Source organism: Aphelocoma coerulescens, chromosome 23 (assembly GCF_041296385.1).
Source record: "Aphelocoma coerulescens isolate FSJ_1873_10779 chromosome 23, UR_Acoe_1.0, whole genome shotgun sequence".
NCBI classification, from domain to species: Eukaryota; Metazoa; Chordata; class Aves; order Passeriformes; family Corvidae; genus Aphelocoma; species Aphelocoma coerulescens.
In genome coordinates this window covers 7,501-31,687 of record NC_091036.1, presented here as the reverse complement: position 1 = coordinate 31,687, position 24,187 = coordinate 7,501, and the positions used below count along the sequence as shown (strand labels likewise).

The following is a 24,187-nucleotide window of genomic DNA, read 5'->3' as shown; positions in this document are numbered from 1 at the left end:
CGGCTCCTGCCGGGGCCTGTTTTAGGAGGGGTTACCTCAGCTCACTTTTGCAGGGCTATGTTGGAGGAGAGGGGCTTACGGTGAGGTCCTGGGGGGGTCTCTCACGAAAGGACGGTGAGAGCATCTCACAGGGTCTGGGGGAGCACTCGGATGCAGTTAGATGCGGAGCATTGCCAAAGGAGGCGCCAGGCAGCTGCAGCTAAGCAGGTGAGCCGGTGCGTGGGTTTGCGGGGGGGGTTCTTTCTATTTTTCCCTTCCGATTTCATCTTGCCAGTCCCTCCCCCCGTGCCCTCAGAAAAAAATGGGGATTACGAGAACAAAAGGAGTTTAAATGGAGGGAAGAAACTCCTCCTTCATTATTGTCTGTGTTTGAACGAGGGGATCCCCCTTCCATTTTAAATGGAAGGGGAAAGCACAGATGTTACCATTTTATGGGTTTGAATTGAGGGTAACCCCTCCATTTTCATCAACCTAAGTTCTAAATTGAGGGGGAAGCCCTGCTGCCCCTGCTTTTTGAGGGTTTTAATGAAGGTAAAAATCGCCCTTTCCCCATCATTTGAGAGAGTTGAGGAAAACTCCTCTCTTTCTGATATCTTAGACCATTAAATAGAAAGGGAGAACACATTTATTTACCATTGTATTGGTTTGAATTGAGGTGAACACCCCCCGTTGCCTCAGTTTCAGGGGTTAAATTGAAAGAAACTCCGGCTTTTCCAGCACTTGAAAGGTTTGAATCGGAGCGTGCCACCGCATTTGAGGTCGCTTCCGGCCATGCCCCGGCACCGAATGTCTCGCGCGGGAGCACTCCCGGCCCCTGGGGAATTTCTAAGGAGGAGTGGGAATTTGGGGGCTGGGCCGCCGACAGGGACCGACGGAGCCGCGCCGGTCCGAGCCGCGCGGAGCCGAGGTGAGCGCCGCCGGGCCGGCCGGCGGGAGATGCGGCACGGAGCCGCGCCGCCCCGGGTCGTCCCGCCCGCTCCGTGCCGTCCGTGCGCGGGGCTCGGGCGCCGCCGGCTCCCCTTCGGTCAGGCGCCGGTGCCGGTGCCGTTCGGCAGGCGCCGGGGGCGGGCGGGGGTCTCCCGGCGCGGGACCGCCCCCGCCTGCCGGAGGAGGCGCTTTCGTGCCGCGAGCCGCGCGCCGCCGGGTCCCCCTCGGCCCGGCGCCAGTGCCGCTCGGCAGGCGCCGGGGGCGGGAGGGGTCTCCCGGTGCGGGGCCGCCCCCGCCTGCCGGAGGAGCCGCTTCCGTGCCGCGAGCCGCGCTGCGCCCGGTTCCGGGAGCGCGGGGCCGTCCCCGGGCGGCGAGTGCCGCCGGTTCCGTGGGTCGCGTGGCTTTTCCGGTCCCCTCGCACCGTGGAACAGCGCCAGCCCGGAGCGAGTCCCAGCAAGGGGCACTGTAGCACGCTTGCGGCTTGTCCGCTTCATAGTTTGCTTGCAAAAAGCTACCGAAAGGAACAATGGAAAAAAACCAACCCCGATCTCCCAGGCTTTTTATCCAGGAGCTTAATTGGTATTGCTCTTTAACTGAGCCACGGCTTTAAATAATGAATGATTTAGCAGCCTCTGAGATAATCCTTGTCCCCTCTATCTTGACAAGATTAAGTTGAATTTGGCCTCTTAGGTTGTGTTTTTAGCATCTGCTGTCTGAACTAACATTTGCTGTCTCCCACTAGTTAACTTGTGCTTACATGAGTTAGTTATTGACTGCCCCTTCTTCAATCCCCCCCTTTTCTTTGGGTATTTGTAATTCTTTACAAATCTTGCATGTCTTTAAAGTAAGAACCCTTCTCTATCTTAGTTCTAAGTTTATGCTTGTGCCATGGAGCATAGGCGTCTCGATTCCAGGTACATAATATCATACAACAGTAACTACTAATACAAACACTAAGTAACAATGCAATAACACAAATAGCTATTACAAACAATTGTTTAAGCCGGGTAAGTTGGGTAACCATGCTGTAAGTTTGTCTCATACCTCCTCAAACCTTCAAGAACTGTAATCTAAGGTGATCTGATGCAATGTTCGCTTTGGATAAATAATTTTAACAGTTTTCTGGGTATGATTATGAGACCCTTTATCCTAGCCCACCCATCTGTGCTCATTTGTCCCTTGTCTTCTTGTATCCAATTTAAATCATCAGTGTCATATGGTGGTTTGTTTTTATTTTTTTTTTTTTTTTTAAACTTATAAGGATGCTAGAAGGAATTAGAGCTAGGGCTTGGATCTGAACCCCACTGGCCACTGCCTTTGCTGTTTTGTCTGCCATAGCATTTCCCAGTTCAGGGATAGTGTTACCCTGGGACTGTCCCTTACAATGCATTATAGCCACTTTTGAAGGTTTTACCACTGCTTCCAGTAACTGTACAATTTCAGTAGCGTGCTTGATTTCTTCTGTGAGGTTAATAAACCCCTTTCTTTCCAGATAGCCCTGTGAGTGTGTACCACCCCAAAAGTATACCTCGACTCAGTCCAAATGTTGATAGGTTTTTCTTCGGCCAATGCCAAGGCTCGAGTTAGGGCTATTATTTCAGCCTTTTGAGCTGATGTCCCCACAGGTAACGGTTTTGCCTCAATGACAGCGTCTGTGGTTGTAGCTGCATACCCAGCAAGCCGCTTACCATTCTTGACGTAACCGCTCCCATCGGTGAACCAGTTTGCTGCATTTTCTAGCGGAGAGTCCTTTAGGTCCAGCCAGCTGGAGTAAACCGCCTCCACGGTTTTGATGCAGTCATGTCTTACAGGCTCCTCAGCAGCCTTGCCCTGGAGGTAAGCTGCTGGGTTTAAAACGTTAGTTACTTGGATACTCACATCCTTCAATTCTGCCAGGACAGCCTGGTATTTGAGAAAGCGAGATGGGGTTAACCGGTGATTTTCTTTCTGTGTGAGCACTGCTGACACCATGTGAGGGACAAAAACAGTTATATGCTGTCCCAGTGTGAACTTGCGAGCTTCTTCTATGTTCAGGATCACGGCTGCCACTGCATGCAGGCAGGTGGGCCCTCCTTGGCTGACCACGTCCAGCTGCTTGGAGAAATAAGCCACCGGCCTTTTGTACGGTCCCAGCTTCTGTGCCAAAAGTCCCAGTGCCAGTCCTTGTCTCTCATGTGAAAACAACAGAAAAGGTTTAGTGACATCTAGTATGCCCAGTGCTAGAGCTTGCATCAACTCACGTTTCAGAGTTACAAATGCATTATTAGTCTCTGGTGTCCAGCATAGGTGAGTTCCCCCAGTCTCTTTTAGGAGTTGGTATAAAGGTTTCACAGTGAGTCTATAGTTGTAGATCCATAATCTACACCATCCTGTCATTCCCAGAAAAGTTCTCAGTTCTTTGGTTCTTCAGTTGGCCAGGGCATTTGACAAATTGCCTCCTTCCTGTTGTCTCTCAAGGCTCTCTCCCCTCCTGCCAGTTCATACCCCAGATATGTAACATTGTGGAGGACTAGCTGAGCCTTTTCAGGAGAGACTCTATGTCCACTTAGTCTCAGAAAATTTAAAAGACTTACAGTCCAGTTCTTGCAGTCTTCACAGGTCCTTGTTGTTATCAATAGATCATCGATGTACTGCAAGAGCGTACCTCCCCTTTCCCAAGCGGCGGCGTCCAGGCTTCCAGTTCCTCGGCTAATTGATCTCCAAATATCACGGGTCTATTTTTGAATCCTTGTGGCAATACAGTCCACGTAAGCTGGCTTTTTCTCCCTGTTCTGGGGTTTTCCCATTCAAAGGCAAAAATTTCCTGACTGCTTTCACCTAATGGCAGACAAAAGAAAACATCCTTTAAATCTAAAACTGAAAACCACACTCAGTCACTTTGTAATTTTTTGAGTAACGTGTCCTCAGGTCCTGAACTAATCAATAACTTCCATTTGGCTTTTGTACTGGTAGAATTGGGGTATTGCAGGAAGATCTACACTCTCTCAACAACTTCTGATCAATAAATTTACTAATTATTGGTTCCATTCCTACTCATGCTTCATGCCTTAGTGGATATTATTTAACTGACACTGGTTGTACCCCTTCCAGTAGTTCAATAATCACTGGGGGAGCCCGTTTTGATCTCCCTGGAATTTCAACATCTCTTACTAATGGGATCATCTGATTTGTTATTTTACTATCTATGGGTATTTCTCTCAGTCTTGTTTGTTTGGTCGGTTGTTTTTGTTTTGTTTTGTTTTTTTTCCTAGGCCTGAGTTGGTCAAAGAATGGGTTTTCCCTTTATCTAATCTTAGTGGTTTAACTTACACTTTAAAGTCCTAGTCAGGTATCTTCAGGAGGCTTCTTTGGTTGTAGCTTCTTTATACAGTTTTTGTTATAATAATATTCTTACTCTGCTGTATAATTCTATACATTATAAAGGATTAGTTTTTATGATACAAAACTAACACACAAAACATTTTCATACAAAATATTCTCATGCAAACATATCTTTACATCAGGGCTATGCTCTGTTTTCCAGGAGACAGATTATAGCACTCTTGTCATTTAATCTTGACACAAACTACAAACTGTGGCTTTATTTTTGGTGGGATTAAAAATGAAATGAATTCTCTTTCAAACTTAAGGTTTTTTTTTCTTTTTACCTCAAGTAGCCTTTTTTCTTTTGTGAATAAATTGCCTTCATCCCATTCTGCACCTACAACTGACATTGCAGAATGTGCTATAAATAGGAGGGGTGAGGAAAAGTTAAAACATCCTCTTAAGACATATGGCATGAGATTGAACAGCACTTTAGTTTGAGAGCTGGTAGAAGGCTTTTCTGTATCCCTCCTGGTTTAGGAAGGGGGATTCAATCATTTCTCATGTAGCATTTGCTTGTGTTTTGTCAAGATTCTTTAATTCACTAATTAGAAAATCCAAAAAATTTAGCCAGATTATAATAATTTTGAAGCTTTCTGAGGCAGAACCGGGAGGGTTAGTCCATATTTGTAGGATTTCAAATATGTATAAATTCTTATACCAACTCTCAGGATAATATTGGTTGAAACAAATTATACATCCATAAGACCTGAGCCACACCATTTTTCAGTAAAAAGACAAAACAAGTTAGACAAAAATTAAACTCAAGAATATGTAGAATGCTTTAACTACTATTTGATCTGTCACTTGCAATGAAAACACAAACAAATTACAAACATTAACCAACTGACAATGCAAGCAATTATGGTGACACTTTCAATTTCATTGGTTTTCACACAGCTCCATCTCATGTGTTGGTAGATTCCTATAAAAGAAAAGTGAAAATTTGGCCCACTAGACCGATTATTAAAAAAGAAGTAAAACTTTATAGGGCTAACACAAAGTGACAGCGAAGCAACGGTTATCACATTTAGGTGTGATTTTGCTGCTTGCAGTTTCCTTGCTCTCAAACTGCTGGCTTTATCTTTGATGTCGGGACATTTGACATTCCTAGAAAAGAGAAAAGAAACAAACTTCCCCCAAAAAAATATGTCTGAGTGAAACAAGAGTTTAATTGCATTAACTTATTCAAGTGGAGTTTTAGTTTTTATTCTATGAAGTGCTTGTCGCACCACTTTTGTTGTCTCCCACAGGTTTTCGGTGGGGTTTCTTCCAATTGATTCTTCAGCGGAGGGAGCGAGACTGCTTTTAAAAGTTTTGCAAGAGTTGCAGTCTGTGAATCAGGCATTTGAGTCGCCTTTTTTTTTTTTAAATAACCAATCACATTTTTAGTAATCAATCATCTTTTAGTAACCAATTGTTCCTTATCTCAATATATTTTTTTTTTACCAAGTCCACCCCAGGAGTAGAGAGGTGACTAACAAATTAACCAAGGAAGGACAGCAAAACATTCTCCCCATAGGTTTCTTTACAGCCCCCGCAGATGAGGCTGCATGACAAATACCTGGGCCTGCACAGGGACAACACCATCCCCACAAGGCAGCAGCTGCAGAATTGGCCGCAGGATTAGAATCTGCCAATTCTAGTTCTCCACAATAAACCACAGACCGGTGGCAGGGGAGGGTTCCCCACAAGACAGGAGCTCCGGATTCACCTCAGAACCGAAACCTGCCAATTTTGGCTTTTCACAACAAAACACAAAAGGCACAGGGGCACGGGTCCCCTCCAAACAGGAGCCTTTCAGCTCTGCACAAGCACCACATAACAGGAGCCTCGCAGCCCCGCACAAAACACCAAGCAGAAAAGGGAACTAAACACCCAAACCTATTAACCACAATGTCCACAATTCTTACAACCTCTGCCATCACCTTTGCCATTGCTTTTGCCTTTTCCTCATCTCTTCTTCCATACGCTTGCTGTACTTTTCTAACCAGCTCCTCTCAAATTTCTCACTATTCTCTGCCACTCTCCCCTTTAACATTATCTGCACTTTCCTTTTCTGCCAAGTTCTTTATTCCTGCTCTTTCTAGTCTGATACCAAGCTCTCTCCTCTGGCAGCTTGGACACCACCCACTCCATCTAGTAGAAATACAATACCACTTTCTCTCACAATTAATACATGCACACAAAGACAAGCTTTAGAACCGTTTTCTCACACTTAACACGGGATTTCAAAAGGGAAATCAGATGGAGCTATATCAGAAAGGCGTTGGGGGTCTGCATGTTTTCAATTCAATAGCTAAAATCTTTCTCCTCTAAAATCCACCCCCTTTGGACAGTAAGGTTGAATTCCAAACCGACAGTTTATGTGATTTATGCTCATTCGCTCTTTGCCAATCGCTTCGCTTTCCTCCGGTCGAGCCCGTCGCCGGGGTACGGAACCGCAGATAGAGCCTCTCACTTGCTTTGTACTTTGACAGCACGTCTCATCCACTCTCACTCACACAGCAGCAGAATAGCAACAGACAAAACAAAAATAGCAGTACAATAGCACACGCCAGTGGGGTCCAGCCCCTTAAAGGTACCTTTCCCAGTGGGGTCCAACCCCTTAAAAGTACTTTTTTTTCTTGCCCAGGACTAATTTTGGGAGACCCAGTCTTCTTCGGGACTTTCAACCCACCCTCAGGGACTCGAACCCTGGACCTGCAGGTATTTCTGTGTTTAAAAGGAATAGCAAATACCTTAATTTGGTGCAGATGGTCCTTGTCCGCCCCCGCCGCGAGCCAAAGGACAGCCGAGCTCCCCCTGAAAATTCAGGGTCGCGACCGGGAGGTCCGCTTACCCCTGGATCCGGCAGCCGGGCAGAGAGGGTCCCATCTCGGGGCACCAGATGAATCGCGCCGCAGCCGGGCCAGGAGATTGGCTTGAAATTGGGGGTCACGAATTGGTCTGGATTTGATGATTCTGCATGAGATGTCATGGAAATGAAACTCTTGGATATTTCTGAGACGTACCTGGGGACACTCCAGGCGGTTTCATGTCTCAGCCATACCCCGTGACACAGGCTTCTGAGCTGCACTGAAATAACTGAATTGTAAATAAATAAATTTACTTACCCAATTCCCTTTGGTCCCAGTGGAGACCTTCACAACAAGAGACAATTACTTGTAATTAGTTTCTTGGCTGTGCAGCTATAAAAACTCCCTGAGACTCCCTGAAACTTTGTCCTTGGAATTTAAGTCAGTCCTTCTGACTGGTGTATCCAAACTAAAACTGTTCCCAAACCCTGTTTTTGCAGACCCAGGAAACTCGGGAGATTCTGCACTTTCACTACACCACCTGGCCCGACTTTGGGGTCCCAGAGTCGCCGGCCTCGTTCCTGAATTTCCCGTTCAAGGTGCGGGAGTCGGGCTCGCCGAGCCCCGGGCACGGCCCGGTCGTGGTGCACTGCAGCGCTGGCATCGGGAGGTCGGGCACCTTCTGCCTGGTGGACACCTGTCTGCTGCTGGTAAGGGCCACCTGCAGGGCCACCTCTCCTGCACAGGCACCTTCAGGGGAGCTTTGGTGCAGCCTTAAAGGAGCTGGAGCAGGGGCTGGAGGGGTTCCCTGTGATTTCCTGTTGTTTTACTCTGCTGTTTTGGGAGTGTATTCCAAGGCAGGTCTCATTCCTAAGTGGCCATTTTGAGTTAGGGGAAGAAAAGTCTCCAGTTTTCAGAGTGATTCGCAAAGACAGGCTTTGCTTTCAGGGAAAGCAGCATTTTTGAGGCCCAGTGTTTTCCCCTGTGTGTTTTTGGAGACCCAGTAAAGAGCCGTTGATACCAATTGTATGTGAGTTCATTCGTTCTGTAACGTGGAGGGTGGTGTGAAGGCCTTACCACAAAGTGAGTCATTGTAGTGAACCTCATCAGAGCAGAAAACACGTTTCACGTTTTTATCTGCAGATGGACAAACGGAAAGACCCTTCTTCCGTGGACGTTAAGCAGGTTCTCCTGGAAATGAGGAAGTACAGGATGGGGCTCATCCAGACTGCAGATCAGCTCCGGTTCTCCTACTTAGCTGTTATTGAAGGGGCAAAATTCATCATGGGAGATGCTTCAGTGCAAGTAAGTGCTCCTGGCAGCTCCCAGGGAACTGCAGCAAGTGGGTGGAAGGAACAGGATGGAAAGAAGCTTCAAATGTGGTGCTTGCTTCAGCTTCAGTACATGTTTATGTTATGGGGCTTTTAGGTACAGTGCTTTACAATCTGTCACAACCTAAAGTGCTGCGTTTTATTTATTTCCACAAGTACCTGTGATGTAGCAGGTGCCTCCTGTGCTTTCCAGCACAGTGACTGGGGTGGAGCTGCTGCATCAGCCTCCCCTGACATTTCAGACAGTACAAGTTTTCTAATATGCCTGAAGTTTAAGTGTCATGATTAAATTAATCAGGGTTTTTTATGGTAAGCAGAACTCTAGCAAAATAGATTTTATTTTGTGCTGCTTAGGTTTTTTAGAAGCAGATGGGAATTTCTTGCTTTTATGGCCAATATGTTTTGTGTAGTGGATGTAGCTTGGGCTTGGAGTTCTTGTGTTTTTCTTGCCTTTTTTTCAATTCTGCCAAGCCTCCAGATCTGTGTAATTCCCTTGCCAAACTATCCTCCTCCCCAGCAGTGCAGCGCTTGTTCCCTTACACCTTTAGTTCATTGTGGAAAGCATTTATTTCAGTGAACAAATGTTGTTGTGGCAGGTGCAGCAAAAAGCAGAAGAATTCTCGGTAAGTTCATCTCGGAGACCTCAAGTGCCGGCCAAAACCTCGCCACATTCTGCCGTGACGCCACCGAGGGAGGAAAGAGCGTGAGGTGCAAAGCCCCGAGCAGAGCGGTAGGAAAAGGAAGGACCGAAGAGTCGGGCTAGGTACGGATTTAAACCGGGCCAGGTATAGGAACTGCAGAGCAGGAAGAGTCATTTAGCTGGAATTAATTTGTTTCAGGAAGCGTCTCATCATATAGTCTGTAATTTAACAGTTCCCATGCCAGGAACTGTTAATCGTAGCGGAAGACAGCAAACGAAGCCTAGAGACTCGACCGGGATGCCCCAGGTCCCTGCCAGGCGCAGATTACAAAAAACCAAACCCCGAGGTTACAAAAACAGTAAAAGCTCATCATACAATACACAGGGAAAAAAAAAAAAGCCTACAAATACACCAAAAAAACAGCCTACAGAAAAATTTTGTTCTTTGTTTTGTTTGTTATTTGTCTGGTATTTTGGAACAAAATACCAGAATAACCTAGTTCAAAATCATAGAAACCCAAATTTCAAAATACCAGAAAAACAGTTTCAAACAACCACAATACCCAGTTCCAAAATATTAAAATAGCCTAGTTTCAAAATACCAGAACACCACGTTCAGAGGTAGCAAAGTAACCCAGTTTCAAATTGCCAGAACACGTTCAGAAATACCAAAGTAACCCAGTTACAAATTACCAAGTTCCAAAATACCAAAGTTACCCGGTTTCCAAATATCAGAATACCAGGTTCCAAAATACCAAACTAATTCCATTTCAAAACAACAGAATATCAAGTTCCAAAATATCAAAATGACCCCGTTTCCAAATATCAAATTGTAAAATACCGATTTTCAGATGTCTTGTACAGGCAGGATTCCCAAACCCACAAAAATGCAGTATTGTCAAAATGGGATCTGTGCTACCAAAATGGGTATTTTCTCCTCTGAAAAGCTTTCCCATAATGACCATCAATAGATGCATTTTTTTAAATTGTACAGCCAGATGTACAATAAGACTTTTACTTCAAAAAGCCAACACTCGTAGTAGTTTTCTGCTTAGATCGTGTCCGCAAGCATCGGCATTTGGGCCGGAGAGCTGCGGGTGGGATCAAGGGATAGAGTAAACCCTCTCCCTGCAGATACACGAGGAAAGACCGAGTAGCAGGGAAAGGGAGTATTTATAAACAATATCAATATTTCACCGAAATTCAGGGCGGACCGGCGACGGGGGCGCTCGAGTTCGGTCCGGGCCTGCCGGGATGGGCCATAAACGACCCAGCCAAACCCTCGACCCCCTCGAGGAACACGTCAAACACTTCAAAGGAAACGGAAGTCAGTAACAATTATGGAAGAACCATTACCGGTAATCGCTTGCGATCGGCAGGGAATTTCCTCGGTAAGTACAAGCCTAGGACATAGGGAATTTTGGAGGCGGGATCCCAATTTTGGCCACGTGCACCCGGACGAGAAGGCCGGTCCTTTTCCACGGAAAGGAAAGCCCCACACCCCGGCGTTTCGGGGGCGGACGACGGCCCACGTAGGGGAGGGAGCGACCGGCAGGACCTTTCTCCGCCTCATCCCCCCGCTCCGAGGTGCGGCAGCACCGAGCGCGACCGGCGTGGATGAGGAGGGGGCGGCTCTGCCAGAGGTCACTTTCAGAGGGTTCCCGAGGCACACCTACACGGGGAGCTGCCGGTCGAGAGGGGCCAACGGAGGCGTCCCGAGAGACGCTTCGGGAACAACGGTCGCAGCGCTCCGCAGGAGCCGGGGAGCGGCCGGATGCACCCGGGTAAGGAGCATCGCTTCAAGAAAACACCCAGGGAAAAGCTCTCGTGCCAAGGGGCAGCACCTGAGCGGGCAGGGCAGTATGTGAGGTCCCTTTCATCTCCCCCTTTTCCATCATTGTAAGGTTTAAATTGAGGGGGAAGCCCAGTTCTCCCTCCTTTCTAAGGGTTTGAATTGAGGAAAAATCCCCCTTTTTCCAGCACCAGAGAGTTTTAAAGTGAGGAAAACCCCTCTTTTCCCAATAGGTTAGGGGATTAAATTGAAGGGGAGAAGCCATTAATTTGCCATTGTATCGGTTCAAGTGGAGGCAACTCCCGCCCGTTCCCTCATTTTAAAGACTTCAGTCAAAGAAAGCTCTCCCTTTTTGAGCATTTTAAGGATTTAAATTGCATCTCAGGGTGCTCCTACCCAAGCCCCGGTACCGAACGTCATACGGGAGCGAGCCCCGCACGGACGTAACCCTAATAGCAGCTAGGAGGGTATTAAGAAGTCTTATTTTTATTTATAATGTATATAGCCTTAATTAGAGGTCCCAAGGAGAGTTACATCGTTAATAAAATTACTATTCTTCTCTACCCTACTAAGCCACAGGTGGAGTACTACTCAGTAATTACTAGGGAATAATTATGCAACTTAACAACAAATTACCTAGCTGAGTTCCCAAAACACAAAGTTTGATTTCTTACCGGCCGGCCACCCTTTTGCTCAATATAAAAGCAAAAAAAGAAAGCATCGTCGTTTCCCTGAAGAGTTTCCTACCAAGCCCTTTACTCACCTCAAATTTAAGTCAGAGGAGCCAAACAGTGGCAACTCCTAGGAGGGCTTTTATACCTTGCAGGATTTGGCTCCTCCCTTTTCCCTGGGCATCATGGGAACGAGGGGCGGACCCGGCCAGGGGTATATTAAGCCCAGGCTTTTGCAAGGGGAGTCATTCCCTCTCTGGGAGTGAGTGGGGTAAGAGCTCTCCTCTCATTTCAGTGATGGGGATCTTTCTGCTTATCTCAGCTTGCTTTCAGCAGGCTCTTTTAGCCTCTAAAGCAACAGAGGCTTTGAAGACATTGGGAAGAAGATACCATTGAATACAGGTAATATTTAAGTTCACTCATTTGGGTTACATGTTTAGGGTTGGTAAGGTGGTTTTATAATTTCTGGTTTTGTGCTAAGGTTTTTTTTTTTTGGAGCAGTGCAACTTCCTGCTATTCCAGGTTGTGTTGAGTGGGATACTTCAAATTTTTTCAGTGAATTCATTGTGTCCAAAAAGGGATCTACCTCGTGCCGTAGATGGTGTCCGAGATTGAGGCTTCCGATAGGGAAGTTGAGCATTGCGACCGGGAGAGGGAGGACGAGCAGGGTAGCGGGTTAGGAGTTACAGCAGGGGGCTTTTGAAGGCGGCACGGTGTATTTGGGAGCCGCTTAAGGCCTTTCCATAAGCATAGCAGCCGCATTTACAAGTTTTATGGCATGCAAACACATCCCATGCATTTATGGAAACGCCTTGTAACTCTGTCCCTTGCTACCCTGGGTGCCTATCACAATAGCAGCCGCAGCCTTAGACTAGGGATAAAGCTAGGGCCTTGAGAATCTAGGGGCACTTAGGAGCGAAGCGAGCCGCCGACTTGTTGCGATTTGCCACTAAACTCATAGTTTGATCTTGGTTTTCTTTATTGTATCTGACTAAGAGACAACAGCCCAGCGACAGCAGGACCTTCCCGGGTAGCGAGAGCCAGCCTTCTTTTTGCACCCGAGGCACGTTCGCATCCCCGGACATCCGAGAGATAAGTCGAGGGCTCTGACCTACGGAGGGGATGAAAGCGGGGTGTCGGGTTGGAACTTGCCGGGAGGGATTTTTGAATTAGCTTTGGAGATGGAGATATCCAAGAAGGCGCCCCTTAGCCCACATAAAAGGAAGTCTCGCTTTTGATCGCAATGCCGATGTGCGCAGGGCAGAGCAATCCCGGTGCGTGTCGTGTCACCTGTCTATTGTTACATTCTGTGTCTTTTGGGCATCTTGTGTCTCGTGTCTTCTGCCTTAGCCCTTTGATGTGCTTGCAGTCGTTCTTTTTGCAGAGAGTTTTCTGTCCTTGTCGTGTCTCCTCATTTGTCATCTCCTGTGTCACGGGTGCTTGCACGGGTTTGGCCCGGAGCTGCTCCGCCCTGCCGCATAGTCTGGCACATAGGTGTAATAGAACAAGGCCTGGGGACTTGAAATTTGTAATGTAGGTTGTAGCTGGGCTCTAGATGATATTCCTAAATTCACACGAGATGGTCAGAGCCGTGAAATTCTCATGCAGCCCTTTGACTTTTGTCATCGCTTTCTTTCAGATGCAGATGGATTAAATCTGTGGCAGAGCGCCCCATACCGGGTGAGGGGATTCCCGCAGGAAGGTCAGTAACTGTTTGTCTGTGCTGGGCAAGTGTAAATGATGGCTATGTTATAGCACCGTTCTTTGTCTTTTTCTTTTAGGAGATAAAGCCAGATCTCAGCAGTCAAGGTCAAGTTAGTGAGGTAAGCGGTGACCGGTGGAAGGAAAAAGTTGTTATCGCTCGGGTGCCGAGTGCCGGTACTCTAAACTTTAAGCGGCCATCGTCATTTGCGTGTTTTGAGCAGTCCACTTGTATTATGCCAAATCCCCTCACCGACCGGCCGACAGAGCCGGCTCGCCGCCCTCGTGAGCCCTCCCAAAGTGTTATGGGACTCTGCAATGAAGCCTTTACATTTTCTGATGTTTTGGTTTTCTTTGTTGTAGCTGACTAGGAGATGGCAGGAACTTCCCGGACAGCGAGGTAGCCTTATTTTGCACCCGAGGCGGATTCACATCCCGGACGTCCGAGAGATAAGTCGAGGGTTACGACCCACTGAGGGGATGAAAGCAGGGTGCCGGGTCGGGCCTCGCCGGGAGGGATTTTTGAGTCAGCTTTGAAGGCGGGAATGTCCAAGAAGGGGCCCCTTAGCCCACATAAAGGGCAAGTCTCACTTTTGATCACAATGCCGAGGCGGGCAGAGCAGTCCCGGTGCGTGTCGTGTCACTTGTCTGTTGTATGTTCTGTGTCTTTTGGGCATCTTGTGTCTTAGGTCTTTTTCCTTAGCCCTTCGAGGGGCCAGCTTATCGGAAATGCCAGGCATCATCCTTAGCATCCGTGTTCCTCGGCCGGGTGCCGATACCGTCGGAGCTTTGACCGACGAGCTTGGATGCACATTGGAATCGCATCTCCCTTCAGAGGCATTGAGTCAGAGGTCTTTTATGGTCTTGTTCTGAGCTATATTCACAGCTCTGCACCGCAGTGATCCATTACAGAGGATTAGGACTTGTCAGAATGCAAAGAGCGGTAGAGGATTCTGACCGGACGATTCTCGGGCATCCATCTTTGCGGTTCTCGGAATAAGCCCTTCCGTTAGCATCTTCTTCGAGCCTCGTCGGTCTCGCCGAGATCATCTCGCTCCGCATTCTCTCGGTCCTTGCGGTCATTCCTCTTGCCAGAGTTTTCTCTCTTCATCGCATCTCCTCGTTTGTCATTTCCTGTGTCACGGGTGCCTGCATGGGTTTGGCCCGGAGCTGCTCTGCCCCGCCGTGTAGTCTGGTGTATAGGTGCAGTAGGACAAGTCCCAAGGCCTTGAAATCTGTAATATAGGGTGTAGTTTGGCCTCTAGCTGGTATTCCTAGATTGACACAGGATGCCTGGAGCTGTTATCATGCAGGACTCTGACTTTTGTCATCGCTTTCTTTCAGATGCAGATGGATGAAATCTGTCAGGGCGCCCAAGACCGGGCGAGGGGGTTCCCGCAAGAAGGTCAGTCGCCGTTTGTGTTTGTGGGGTAACTGTAAATGGTGGCTATGTTACAGCATTGTTCTTTGTCTATGCTTTCAGGAGGTAAAGCTGGATAGCAGTAGTCAAGGTCGATGGAGCGAGGTAAGCGGTGACCGGTGGACAGAACGAGTTGTTATTGCTCGGTTATCAATTTCCGGTGCAGTTCTAAGCATCCATTGTCATTTGTGTGTTTTAGGGGGTCCGCTTTTTTTATGCCGAACCTTCTCGCCGACCGCCCGACAGACCCGGTTTGCCACCGTCGTGAGCGCTCTGGAAGTATTACGGGACTCTGCAACGAAGCCTTTACATTTTCTCTTCTGAGGTACCTTCCGGTACATCCACGGCCGTGGAGTTGCGGTGAGTCAGGGAGGGAGGAGGAGGGAGGGTCCACTTAAGTTTCAGCAATGCCACACCACCTTGTCTCCTCTTAACCCAGGCATACCCCGCGATGACGGCGTCGGCCTCGGAGCGCGGTCGGAGGACCCCGGCCTTCTTAGGGGACGGTGAGTAGCGGAATTGTCGGGGCTTTGGCCGACGTGCCACTAAGTTCCTGTAGTGATGTTTGGTTTTCTTTATTGTGGCTGACTAGGAGACGACAGCCCGGTGATGACAGGAGCTTCCCAGAGGGTGAGCCGGCCTTCTGTTGTGCCTGAGGAGGATTCCCATCTCCAGATGCCTGAGAGATAAGTTGAGGGCTACAATCCACTGAGGGAATGAATGTGCGGTGTTGGGTCAGGGCTCGCCAGGAGGGATTTTTGAGTCAGATATGGAGGTGGGGATGTCCAGGAAGGGGCCCCTTAGGCCACATAAAGGGCAAGTCTCACTTTTGATCACAATGCCGAGGTGTGCAGAGCAGAGCAGTCCCGGTGTGTGTCACTTGTCTATTGTATGTTCTGTGTCTTTTGGGCATCTTCTGTTGCAGGTCTTTTGCCTTAGCCCTTTGAGATGCTTATTGGAAATGTTGGGTGTTATTCTTAGCATCTCTGCTCTCGGTGCTCTTTGGCCCGGTGCCGATACCATCGATCCTTTGACTCAAGAGCTTGGAGGTGTATCAGAATCGCATCTCTCTTTAGAAGCGTCGAGTCAGATGTCTTTTATGGTCTTGTTCTGAGCTGTATTCACAGCTGTATGCCGCAATGATCCATTATAGCGGATTAGGACTTGTCAGAATGCGAAGAGCGGTAGAGGATTCTGACCGTACGATTCTCGGGCATCCGTCTTTGCGGTTCTCGGAATAAGTCCTTCTGCCGGGGCTCTTCGAGCCTCATCGGCTCACCGTCGGTCTCGCCTAGGTCATCTCATTCCTCGGTCTCTCGGTCCTTGCGATCGTTCTTCTCTACGAGGGTTTTCTCTCTTCATCGCATCCCCTCCTTTGTCCTTTCCTGTGTCACAGGTGTCTGCGTAAATTTGGCCCGGAGCTGCTCTGCCCTGCCGCACGGTCTGGCATATGGGTGTAATAGGACAAGGCCTGGGGACTTGTAACTTGTGGTGTAGGCTGTAGTTTGGCCTCTAGATGGTATTCCTAGATTGACACAAGATAGCTGGGGCTGTGAAGTTCTCATGCGGCACTTTGACTTTTGTCATCGCTTTCTTTCAGATGCGGAGGGATTAAATCCGTGGCAGAGCGCCCTGGACCGGGTGACGGGGTTCCCACCGGAAGGTCAGTCACCATTTGTGTTTGTGGAGCAAGTGCAAATGGTGGCTGTGTTACAGCATTGTTCTTTGTCTTTATTTTTAGGAGGTCAAGCTGGATCTCAGCCATCAAGGTGAAGTGAGTGAGGTAAGTGGTGACTAGTGGACTGAACTAGTTTTTCTTCCTCACTTATCAATTTCTGGTGCAGCTCTAAGCATCTGTTATTTTTTGCGCATTTTAGGCGGTCCACCGGCAAGATGTCCCGGTCGGGGATGCTGGCAGCCAGGTGGGTGCAAGCTTAAGCTATAGGTGCAGTGTACTTTAATTGGAGGGGGGAGGTTGTGATTTCAGAGTCTTTCAGGATGTTTTTTGCTTTGTTTCTTTGCAGGTGCTGCTGCTGCCTTGGATGTGCCAAGAAATAGAGACAATCAGGTGAGTTGGCCTTTAAGTGGGGCAAGTAATAGGCGAGCGGTATGTGGCAGTGTGCTAAGCATGTACCTTTTCGCTTTGCAGGTATTTTCTGGGCTGCCTCTGGAATCGGATGAAGATTTGAGGTGAGCCAGGGTACTGGTGCGGAGGACCCCTGGGGATTAATATTCTCGAGGGCCACAGTGATGTTTTCTGTTTTGTTGTCTTAGGTGCCGTGAGCAGCTGTGGAGGTGAAGTTTGGAAGCGGCAGGTAAGCGAGCCTGGGCCCTTAGGAGGGAGGGAGGCCTTGCGGAAGGGGTCGCTTTTGGGACGTCTCACTGCGGTCTGAATTTTTTTTCTGAATTTTTGCAGCCACCAAAACAGACCCTGGGGACCGTATCAACATCCATGGCGCCTGTGTGCTCATTTCCATTGAGGATGGATTTTGTCGGCTCGTCTTCCAAAAGCTAAGTGTTGGGACCGGTGGTGGGGACAAGGGAAAACCCTTTGGACTTGCAGGAGGCAATTTGAAGTTAGCTTAGAGGAGAGGGCTGTAGAGGGATAGGCCCCTTAGAAGTAAAGGGAGAGGGTTTCTCCTCAGCATCACCCGACCTTTTGCCGGGCAGGACGGTTCCGACCCGTCTCCGTGTTCTCATGAGCTTCATGTCATCGGCCCTCTCTGAGTCTTGATATCATCGCAAAACCTTTTGGCCCAGGAGCTTGCCTTTGGGTCCGGAGCGATCGCCCCGGTCCCCCAGCAGTTGTTGCCTTCTTCTCTAGGCCTACTGAGCTTGAGCATCCTCTTAACAGCTTTGGTACCAACTTCTTGTAAGGACTTATGTTTTGCTATCATGTGCTATTGCCATAGAGCTTTCTTTCCTTTGGCATCATCGGCCTCTGGCTCATCTTGCAGTAGGAATCTTGGGTCCATCAGGTGAGACTGCTGGGCAGTTTCAACTTGTGTCTATGTTCTGTAGGTTGTGTCTATGTTATGTAGTGTCCATTGTCCTCTGTGTCACAGGGCTTTGTTGCATATCAGTGACTTTTTTTGCATTGTTCTGGGCCGTATTGGCTGTACTCTACTTGCCTACTTTCCCAGATGGGGCTTATTCTGGCATCTTTACCTTTTCACTTCTTGAGACTGGAGGAAGTACACAAGATGTTCTCATCTATCTTCCTTCTCAGTTTTAGTACTGGCTTCTTTTCACATGTCATTCCCTTGGACCTCTAGAGGGAGGGTATCGGACCCTCCCTCCATGACCGCAATATTTCAGTAGGTTCCATCGCCTCTAAGTGTATTGTGCTCAAGAATTAATCTTCTGGAGACTCATCTCAAGCCCTCGTGTCATCTTTTCTTAATTTGGGGTGCCGCCCCTCTGTGCGCCGCTTAGGGTCGGAGCCGCCCTGCCCTGGCATGTAGAGTCACAGTTAGGTAGAACAGTCATAAAACTTAAGGGTTCATTTATTTTCTGTGGGGTTTTGGGTAGAAAATTTATGGGCCTGGTGTGGGGATAACTCCTAGCCACGGGCCACTCTCTGACCGCTTCACATTTTCTTGCAGGTCCCGAGGTGGCTTTGGATCTCCACGGTCACAGATGCTACCGATTTTTCCGGAATCTACGGCTCGATGTCGAGGAGCGGCAGCCAGGGAAGATGTATCGAAGTATTTTCATTGGTGGAGTGTTTTGATGAATGGCTACAGTCACTGTGTAAGCTGAAGAGCGTGTGACTGTCTGTATCTGTGTGTGAGAGGTTGTGTGTGCTTATGTGGTTGTGTCTGCCTGTGAGTGTGTGTGTGTGGAATGGTTCTAACCTTGTGTGTTTGGTTTTTGCCTTTCAGGTTTTTCAACACATTTTTAAATTTAGAATAAAAAAACCCCAGCTGGGGGGGTTTTTTTTTTTTTCCCCCCCGGCTGGGTTTTTTTTTCCTCGGTCCCGGCCGGTCTGTGAGGCGACGTTCATCGCCAAGGTTTGGGTGCGGACCGTGCCGGGCCGGGGTTTTGTCAGGCAGGACGATTTGGAGGCTCTCGGGAACCCCGTTCCCGAGCAGCCAGGGTGGGGAGAGTGGTTGAGATGATGGTGGGGTTGTGTGGAAGCTGAAAGAGGTGTGGTGTGTGTGTGTGTGTGTGGTGGAATGGTTCTAACCTTGTGTGTTTGGTTTTTGCCTTTCAGGTTTTTCAACACATTTTTAAATTTAGAATAAAAAAACCCCAGCTGGGGGGGTTTTTTTTTTTTCCCCCCCGGCTGGGTTTTTTTTTCCTCGGTCCCGGCCGGTCTGCGAGGCGACGTTCATCGCCAAGGTTTGGGTGCGGACCGTGCCGGGCCGGGGTTTTGTCAGGCAGGACGATTTGGAGGCTCTCGGGAACCCCGTTCCCGAGCAGCCAGGGTGGGGGAGAGTGGTTGAGATGATGGTGGGATTGTGTGGAAGCTGAAAGAGGTGTGTGTGTGGTGGAATGGTTCTAACCTTGTGTGTTTGGTTTTTGCCTTTTAGGTTTTTCAACACATTTTTAAATTTAGAATAAAAAAACCCCAGCTGGGGGGGTTTTTTTTTTTTTCCCCCCCGGCTGGGTTTTTTTTTCCTCGGTCCCGGCCGGTCTGCGAGGCGATGTTCATCGCCAAGGTTTGGGTGCGGACCGTGCTGGGCCGGGGTTTTGTCAGGCAGGACAATTTGGAGGCTCTCGGGAACCCCGTTCCCGAGCAGCCAGGGTGGGGGAGAGTGGTTGAGATGATGGTGGGATTGTGTGGAAGCTGAAAGAGGTGTGTGTGTGGTGGAATGGTTCTAACCTTGTGTGTTTGGTTTTTGCCTTTCAGGTTTTTCAACACATTTTTAAATTTAGAATAAAAAAACCCCAGCTGGGGGGGTTTTTTTTTTTTTCCCCCCCGGCTGGGTTTTTTTTTCCTCGGTCCCGGCCGGTCTGCGAGGCGATGTTCATCGCCAAGGTTTGGGTGCGGACCGTGCCGGGCCGGGGTTTTGTCAGGCAGGACAATTTGGAGGCTCTCGGGAACCCCGTTCCCGAGCAGCCTGGGGGGGGGAGAGTGGTTGAGATGATGGTGGGATTGTGTGGAAGCTGAAAGAAGTGTGTGTGTGGTGGAATGGTTCTAACCTTGTGTGTTTGGTTTTTGCCTTTCAGGTTTTTCAACACATTTTTAAATTTAGAATAAAAAAACCCCAGCTGGGGGGGTTTTTTTTTTTTCCCCCCCGGCTGGGTTTTTTTTTCCTCGGTCCCGGCCGGTCTGCGAGGCGATGTTCATCGCCAAGGTTTGGGTGCGGACCGTGCTGGGCCGGGGTTTTGTCAGGCAGGACAATTTGGAGGCTCTCGGGAACCCCGTTCCCGAGCAGCCTGGGGGGGGGAGAGTGGTTGCGATGAGAGCAATGGTGGGGTTGTGTGGAAGCTGAAAGAGGTGTGTGTGGTGGATGACTGGTATGTTCTCCCTGTGGTGCTGTTGTTTTGGGTTTTCTGTAACAATAAAACAAAATGTAGCAAGTTTTCCAGAAATAGAGTAATTGTTATATTGTATTGATATGTATTTGCCTTGTGCTGCTCTGTATTGGTCTGTATTTGTGTCTGCTGCTGTATTTCCATGTATTGCTCTGTATGCAAATAGGACTTTTACCAGTGTGTATATGGATTGTATTTGTACTTTATTTGTATACATTGTTGTTTCTGTATATTGTGCTAGAGTGTAAATACAAAAATCCATTCAATAAAGTTGAATAAACTCTAAAACCCTAATAAAGATCCCCAGCCCCCCCCTCCTTCCTTGGCTCCTGTCTTTCTTTGGTGTGGTTTAGTCATTTATTCACTGTATTTCTTGCTTTGCTTCACTTTACTTTTCTCTGTCTATCTTTATTTCTGTGTCTGTTTTTCTTTTTCTCATTGTTTCTACCTCTGTCTCTCAGTTTCTCCTCACTCTCTCCAATTATGTTTCTCTCTAGGTTTATTTCCCTATTTCTCTTTAACTATTTCCTTGTTTGTCTCTGACTCCATTTCTTTGCTTCTCTAGAACTCTGTTTCTTTGCTTTCCTATTTCTCCTTATTGCTTTGTCTCTCTCTTTTTCTCTTTAACTCTGTTTCTGTCCTTCTCTATTTTTCTCTTTTAACTCTTCTTTGTTCCTCTGTTTGTCTTTATTCCTGTGTTTTCTCTACTTTTCTCTTTCCTCTTCTCTCCAACTCTACTTTTCTGTCTTTAACTTTGCTTTCTCTCTCTCTCTAACTTTTTAACTTTACTTTTCTCTTTCCCGCTGACTCTTTTGCTTTACTTTCCCCTTTCTCTTTAACTTTTCTACTTTACTTTCCTGTTTCTCTCTAACTTTTCAACTTTGCTCTTCTCCTTCCCTCTAACTTTTCTGCTTTGCTTTTCTCTTTCCCTCTAACTTTTCTACTTTGCATTTCTCTTTTTCTCTTTCTCTCTAACTTTAACTTTTCTACTTTGCTTTTCTTTTTCTCTCTCTCTAACTTTAACTTTTCTACTTTGCTTTGCTTTTCTCTTTTTCCCTTTCTCTCTCTCTAAGTTTTCTACTTTGCTTTTCTCTTTTTCTCTTTCTCTCTCTAACTTTAACTTTTCTACTTTGCTTTTTCTCTTTCTCTCTCTCTAACTTTTCTACTTTGCTTTTCTTTTTCTCTTTCTTTCTCTCTAACTTTAACTTTTCTACTTTGCTTTTCTCTTTCTCTCTAACTTTAACTTTTCTACTTTGCTTTTCTCTCTCTTTAACTTTTCTACTTTTTCTCTTTTTTCCTTCTCTTTAACTTTAACTTTTCTACTTTGCTTTTCTCTCTTTCTCTTTCTCTCTAACTTTAACTTTTCTACTTTGCTTTTCTCTCTTTCTCTCTAACTTTAACTTTTCTACTTTGCTTTGCTTTTCTCTTTTTCCCTTTCTCTCTCTCTAACTTTAACTTTTCTACTTTGCTTTTCTCTTTTTCTCTTTCTCTCTCTCTAACTTTAACTTTTCTACTTTGCTCTTCTCTTTCTCTCTAACTTTAACTTTTCTACTTTGCTTTTCTCTCTCTTTAACTTTTCTACTTTTTCTCTTTTTTCCTTCTCTTTAACTTTAACTTTTCTACTTTGCTTTTCTCTCTTTCTCTCTAACTTTAACTTTTCTACTTTGCTTTTCTCTCTTTCTCTTTCTCTCTAACTTTAACTTTTCTACTTTGCTTTTCTCTCTTTCTCTCTAACTTTAACTTTAACTTTAACTTTATTTCTAACTTTTGTTAGAAATAAAGTTTACTTTTCTTTATAGCTTAAATTTAAAAAAGCAGCAGTAGGGCTTTTAATGCTCCCTGGGAGTAAAAAAAAAAAAGTTTTACATAGAGAATTTTTACTCCCAGGGAGCATTAAAAGCCCTACTGCTGCACCAGACTTATTATTTTTCTTCTTTTTATATATAGTATATAGGGCCCCTAATTAGTGCTCCAGCTGGGAGCAACTAATTGAATCAATTAGTCATCACATAGCTACTCCCATCTGGAGCAGTAATTGAATTAGGTAATGGGATACCCCCCCCACGCCTATCACTCACCCCAAGCCCCCTCCCACATATGCGTCGCCGCCCCCCGGCCCCGGTCGCCGCCCCCCTGTCCTGCATCACACGCCGCCCCCCCCGCCCCGGTCGCCGCCCCCCTGTCCCGCATCACACGCCACCCCCCCGCCCCGGTCGCCGCCCCCCTGTCCCGCATCACACGCCACCCCCCCGCCCCGGTCGCCGCCCCCCTGTCCCGCATCACACGCCCCCCGGCCCTAGTCGCCGCCCCCCCCCGGCCCCGGTCGCCGCCCCCCTGGCCCGCGTCACACGCCCCCCCCCCGGCCCCGGTCGCCGCCCCCCTGGCCCGCGTCACACGCCCCCCCCCCCCGGCCCCGGTCGCCGCCCCCCTGGCCCGCGTCACACGCCCCCCCCCCCGGCCCCGGTCGCCGCCCCCCTGGCCCGCGCCACACGCCCCCCCCCGGCCCCAGTCGCCGCCCCCCTGGCCCGCGCCACACGCCCCCCCCCCGGCCCCGGTCGCCGCCCCCCTGGCCCGCGTCACGCCGCTCCGCCCCCCGGCGCCGCCCCCGGTCCCGCGGCACGCCGCTCCGCCCCCCGGCACCGCCCCCGGCGTTTGCGTCACGCCGCTCCGCCCCCCGGCGCCGCCCCCGGTCCCGCGGCACGCCGTTCCGGCCCCCGGCGCCGCCCCCGGCGCTTGCGTCACGCCGCTCCGCCCCCCGGCACCGCCCCCGGCGTTTGCATCACGCCGCACCGCCCCCCGGCACCGCCCCCGGCGTTTGCGTCACGCCGCACCGCCCCCCGGCACCGCCCCCGGCGCTTGCGTCACGCCGCACCGCCCCCCGGCACCGCCCCCGGCGCTTGCGTCACGCCGCTCCGCCCCCGGCACCGCCCCCGGCGCTTGCGTCACGCCGCACCGCCCCCCGGCACCGCCCCCGGCGCTTGCGTCACGCCGCACCGCCCCCCGGCACCGCCCCCGGCGCTTGCGTCACGCCGCACCGCCCCCGGCACCGCCCCCGGCGCTTGCGTCACGCCGCACCGCCCCCGGCACCGCCCCCGGCGCTTGCGTCACGCCGCACCGCCCCCCGGCACCGCCCCCGGCGCTTGCGTCACGCCGCTCCGCCCCCGGCACCGCCCCCGGCGCTTGCGTCACGCCGCCCCGCCCCCGGCACCGCCCCCTCTTTTGCGCGCGCGCGAAACGTAGCCCCGCCCCCTCCCCTCACGCTGCCCCGCCCCCTCCCCTCACGCTGCCCCGCCCCCTCCCCTCACGCTGCCCCGCCCCCGGCACCGCCCCCCTCCTTCGCGCGCGCGCGAAATCTAGCCCCGCCCCCCTCCCCTCACGCCGCCCCGCCCCCGGCTCCGCCCCCTCTTTCGCGCGCGCGCGAAACCTAGCCCCGCCCCTCTCCCCTCACGGTATTTCCCGCCCCCGGCACCGCCCCTCCGCCAGTCCCGCGCCGACCCTGCACCTGCCGGCAGCCAGAGCCCACCGGTCCGGTACCCGCCGCCGCCCGCAGCCACCCGCCAGCCCTCCGTGAGCCGCCGCCGGTCCCGCACCACTCCGCCGCCGCCTGGAGCCACCCGCCAGCCCTCCGTGAGCCGCCGCCACCCCCCCACCGCTCCCGCACCGCTCCGCCGCCTCACACCCCCCCGCCGCTCCCCCCTCCCGCCACTCCGGGTCCCCTCACGGTATCCCCCGCCCCGTGCCGCCCGCGGGTCCCCTCACGGCACCCCCCGCCGCCTCACGGCAGCCCCTCCCGCCATTATAGCCCCCCTCAGGGTATCCCCCGCCCCTCGCCGCCCGCGGGTTCCCTCACGGCACCCCCCCACCCCACGCCGCCTCACGGCAGCCCCTCCCGGTACCCCGGACCCCCTCAGGGCACCCCCCACCCCTCGCCGCCCGCGGGTCCCCTCAGGGCAGCTCCCCCGCCATTACAGCCCCCCTCAGGGTATCCCCCGCCCCTCGCCGCCCGCGGGTCCCCTCAGGGCACCCCCCCCACCCCGCGCCGCCTCACGGCAGCCCTTCC

At 50.1% G+C, this 24,187-nt stretch overlaps 1 protein-coding gene across 6 annotated transcripts; it reads left to right on the top strand.

The window, feature by feature from the left end:
- On the top strand, positions 1-18,810 carry LOC138122032 (tyrosine-protein phosphatase non-receptor type 1-like). 6 transcript variants are annotated; one of them, XR_011156323.1, is made up of 19 exons: positions 2-207; positions 6,926-6,999; positions 7,589-7,798; positions 8,232-11,924; positions 12,519-12,585; positions 13,162-13,224; positions 13,304-13,345; positions 13,587-14,628; positions 14,707-14,748; positions 14,843-15,003; positions 15,083-15,149; positions 15,236-15,273; positions 16,244-16,306; positions 16,385-16,426; positions 16,521-16,565; positions 16,668-16,711; positions 16,793-16,833; positions 16,918-16,958; positions 17,060-18,810. XR_011156323.1 is itself a non-coding variant. In XM_069036112.1 (5 exons), the coding sequence occupies exons 2-5, from the start codon at positions 772-774 to the stop codon at positions 8,514-8,516; spliced, it is 699 nt and encodes a 232-aa protein (XP_068892213.1). In that variant the 5' UTR covers positions 1-207; positions 679-771; the 3' UTR covers positions 8,517-10,050. The 6 variants fall into 6 exon arrangements, 2 of the variants coding, with proteins under 2 accessions (XP_068892213.1, XP_068892212.1); XR_011156322.1 differs by having other exon boundaries at positions 16,641-16,711; XR_011156321.1 differs by lacking the exon at positions 16,521-16,565 and having other exon boundaries at positions 16,385-16,412.
- Positions 18,811-24,187: the final 5,377 nt, after the last annotated feature.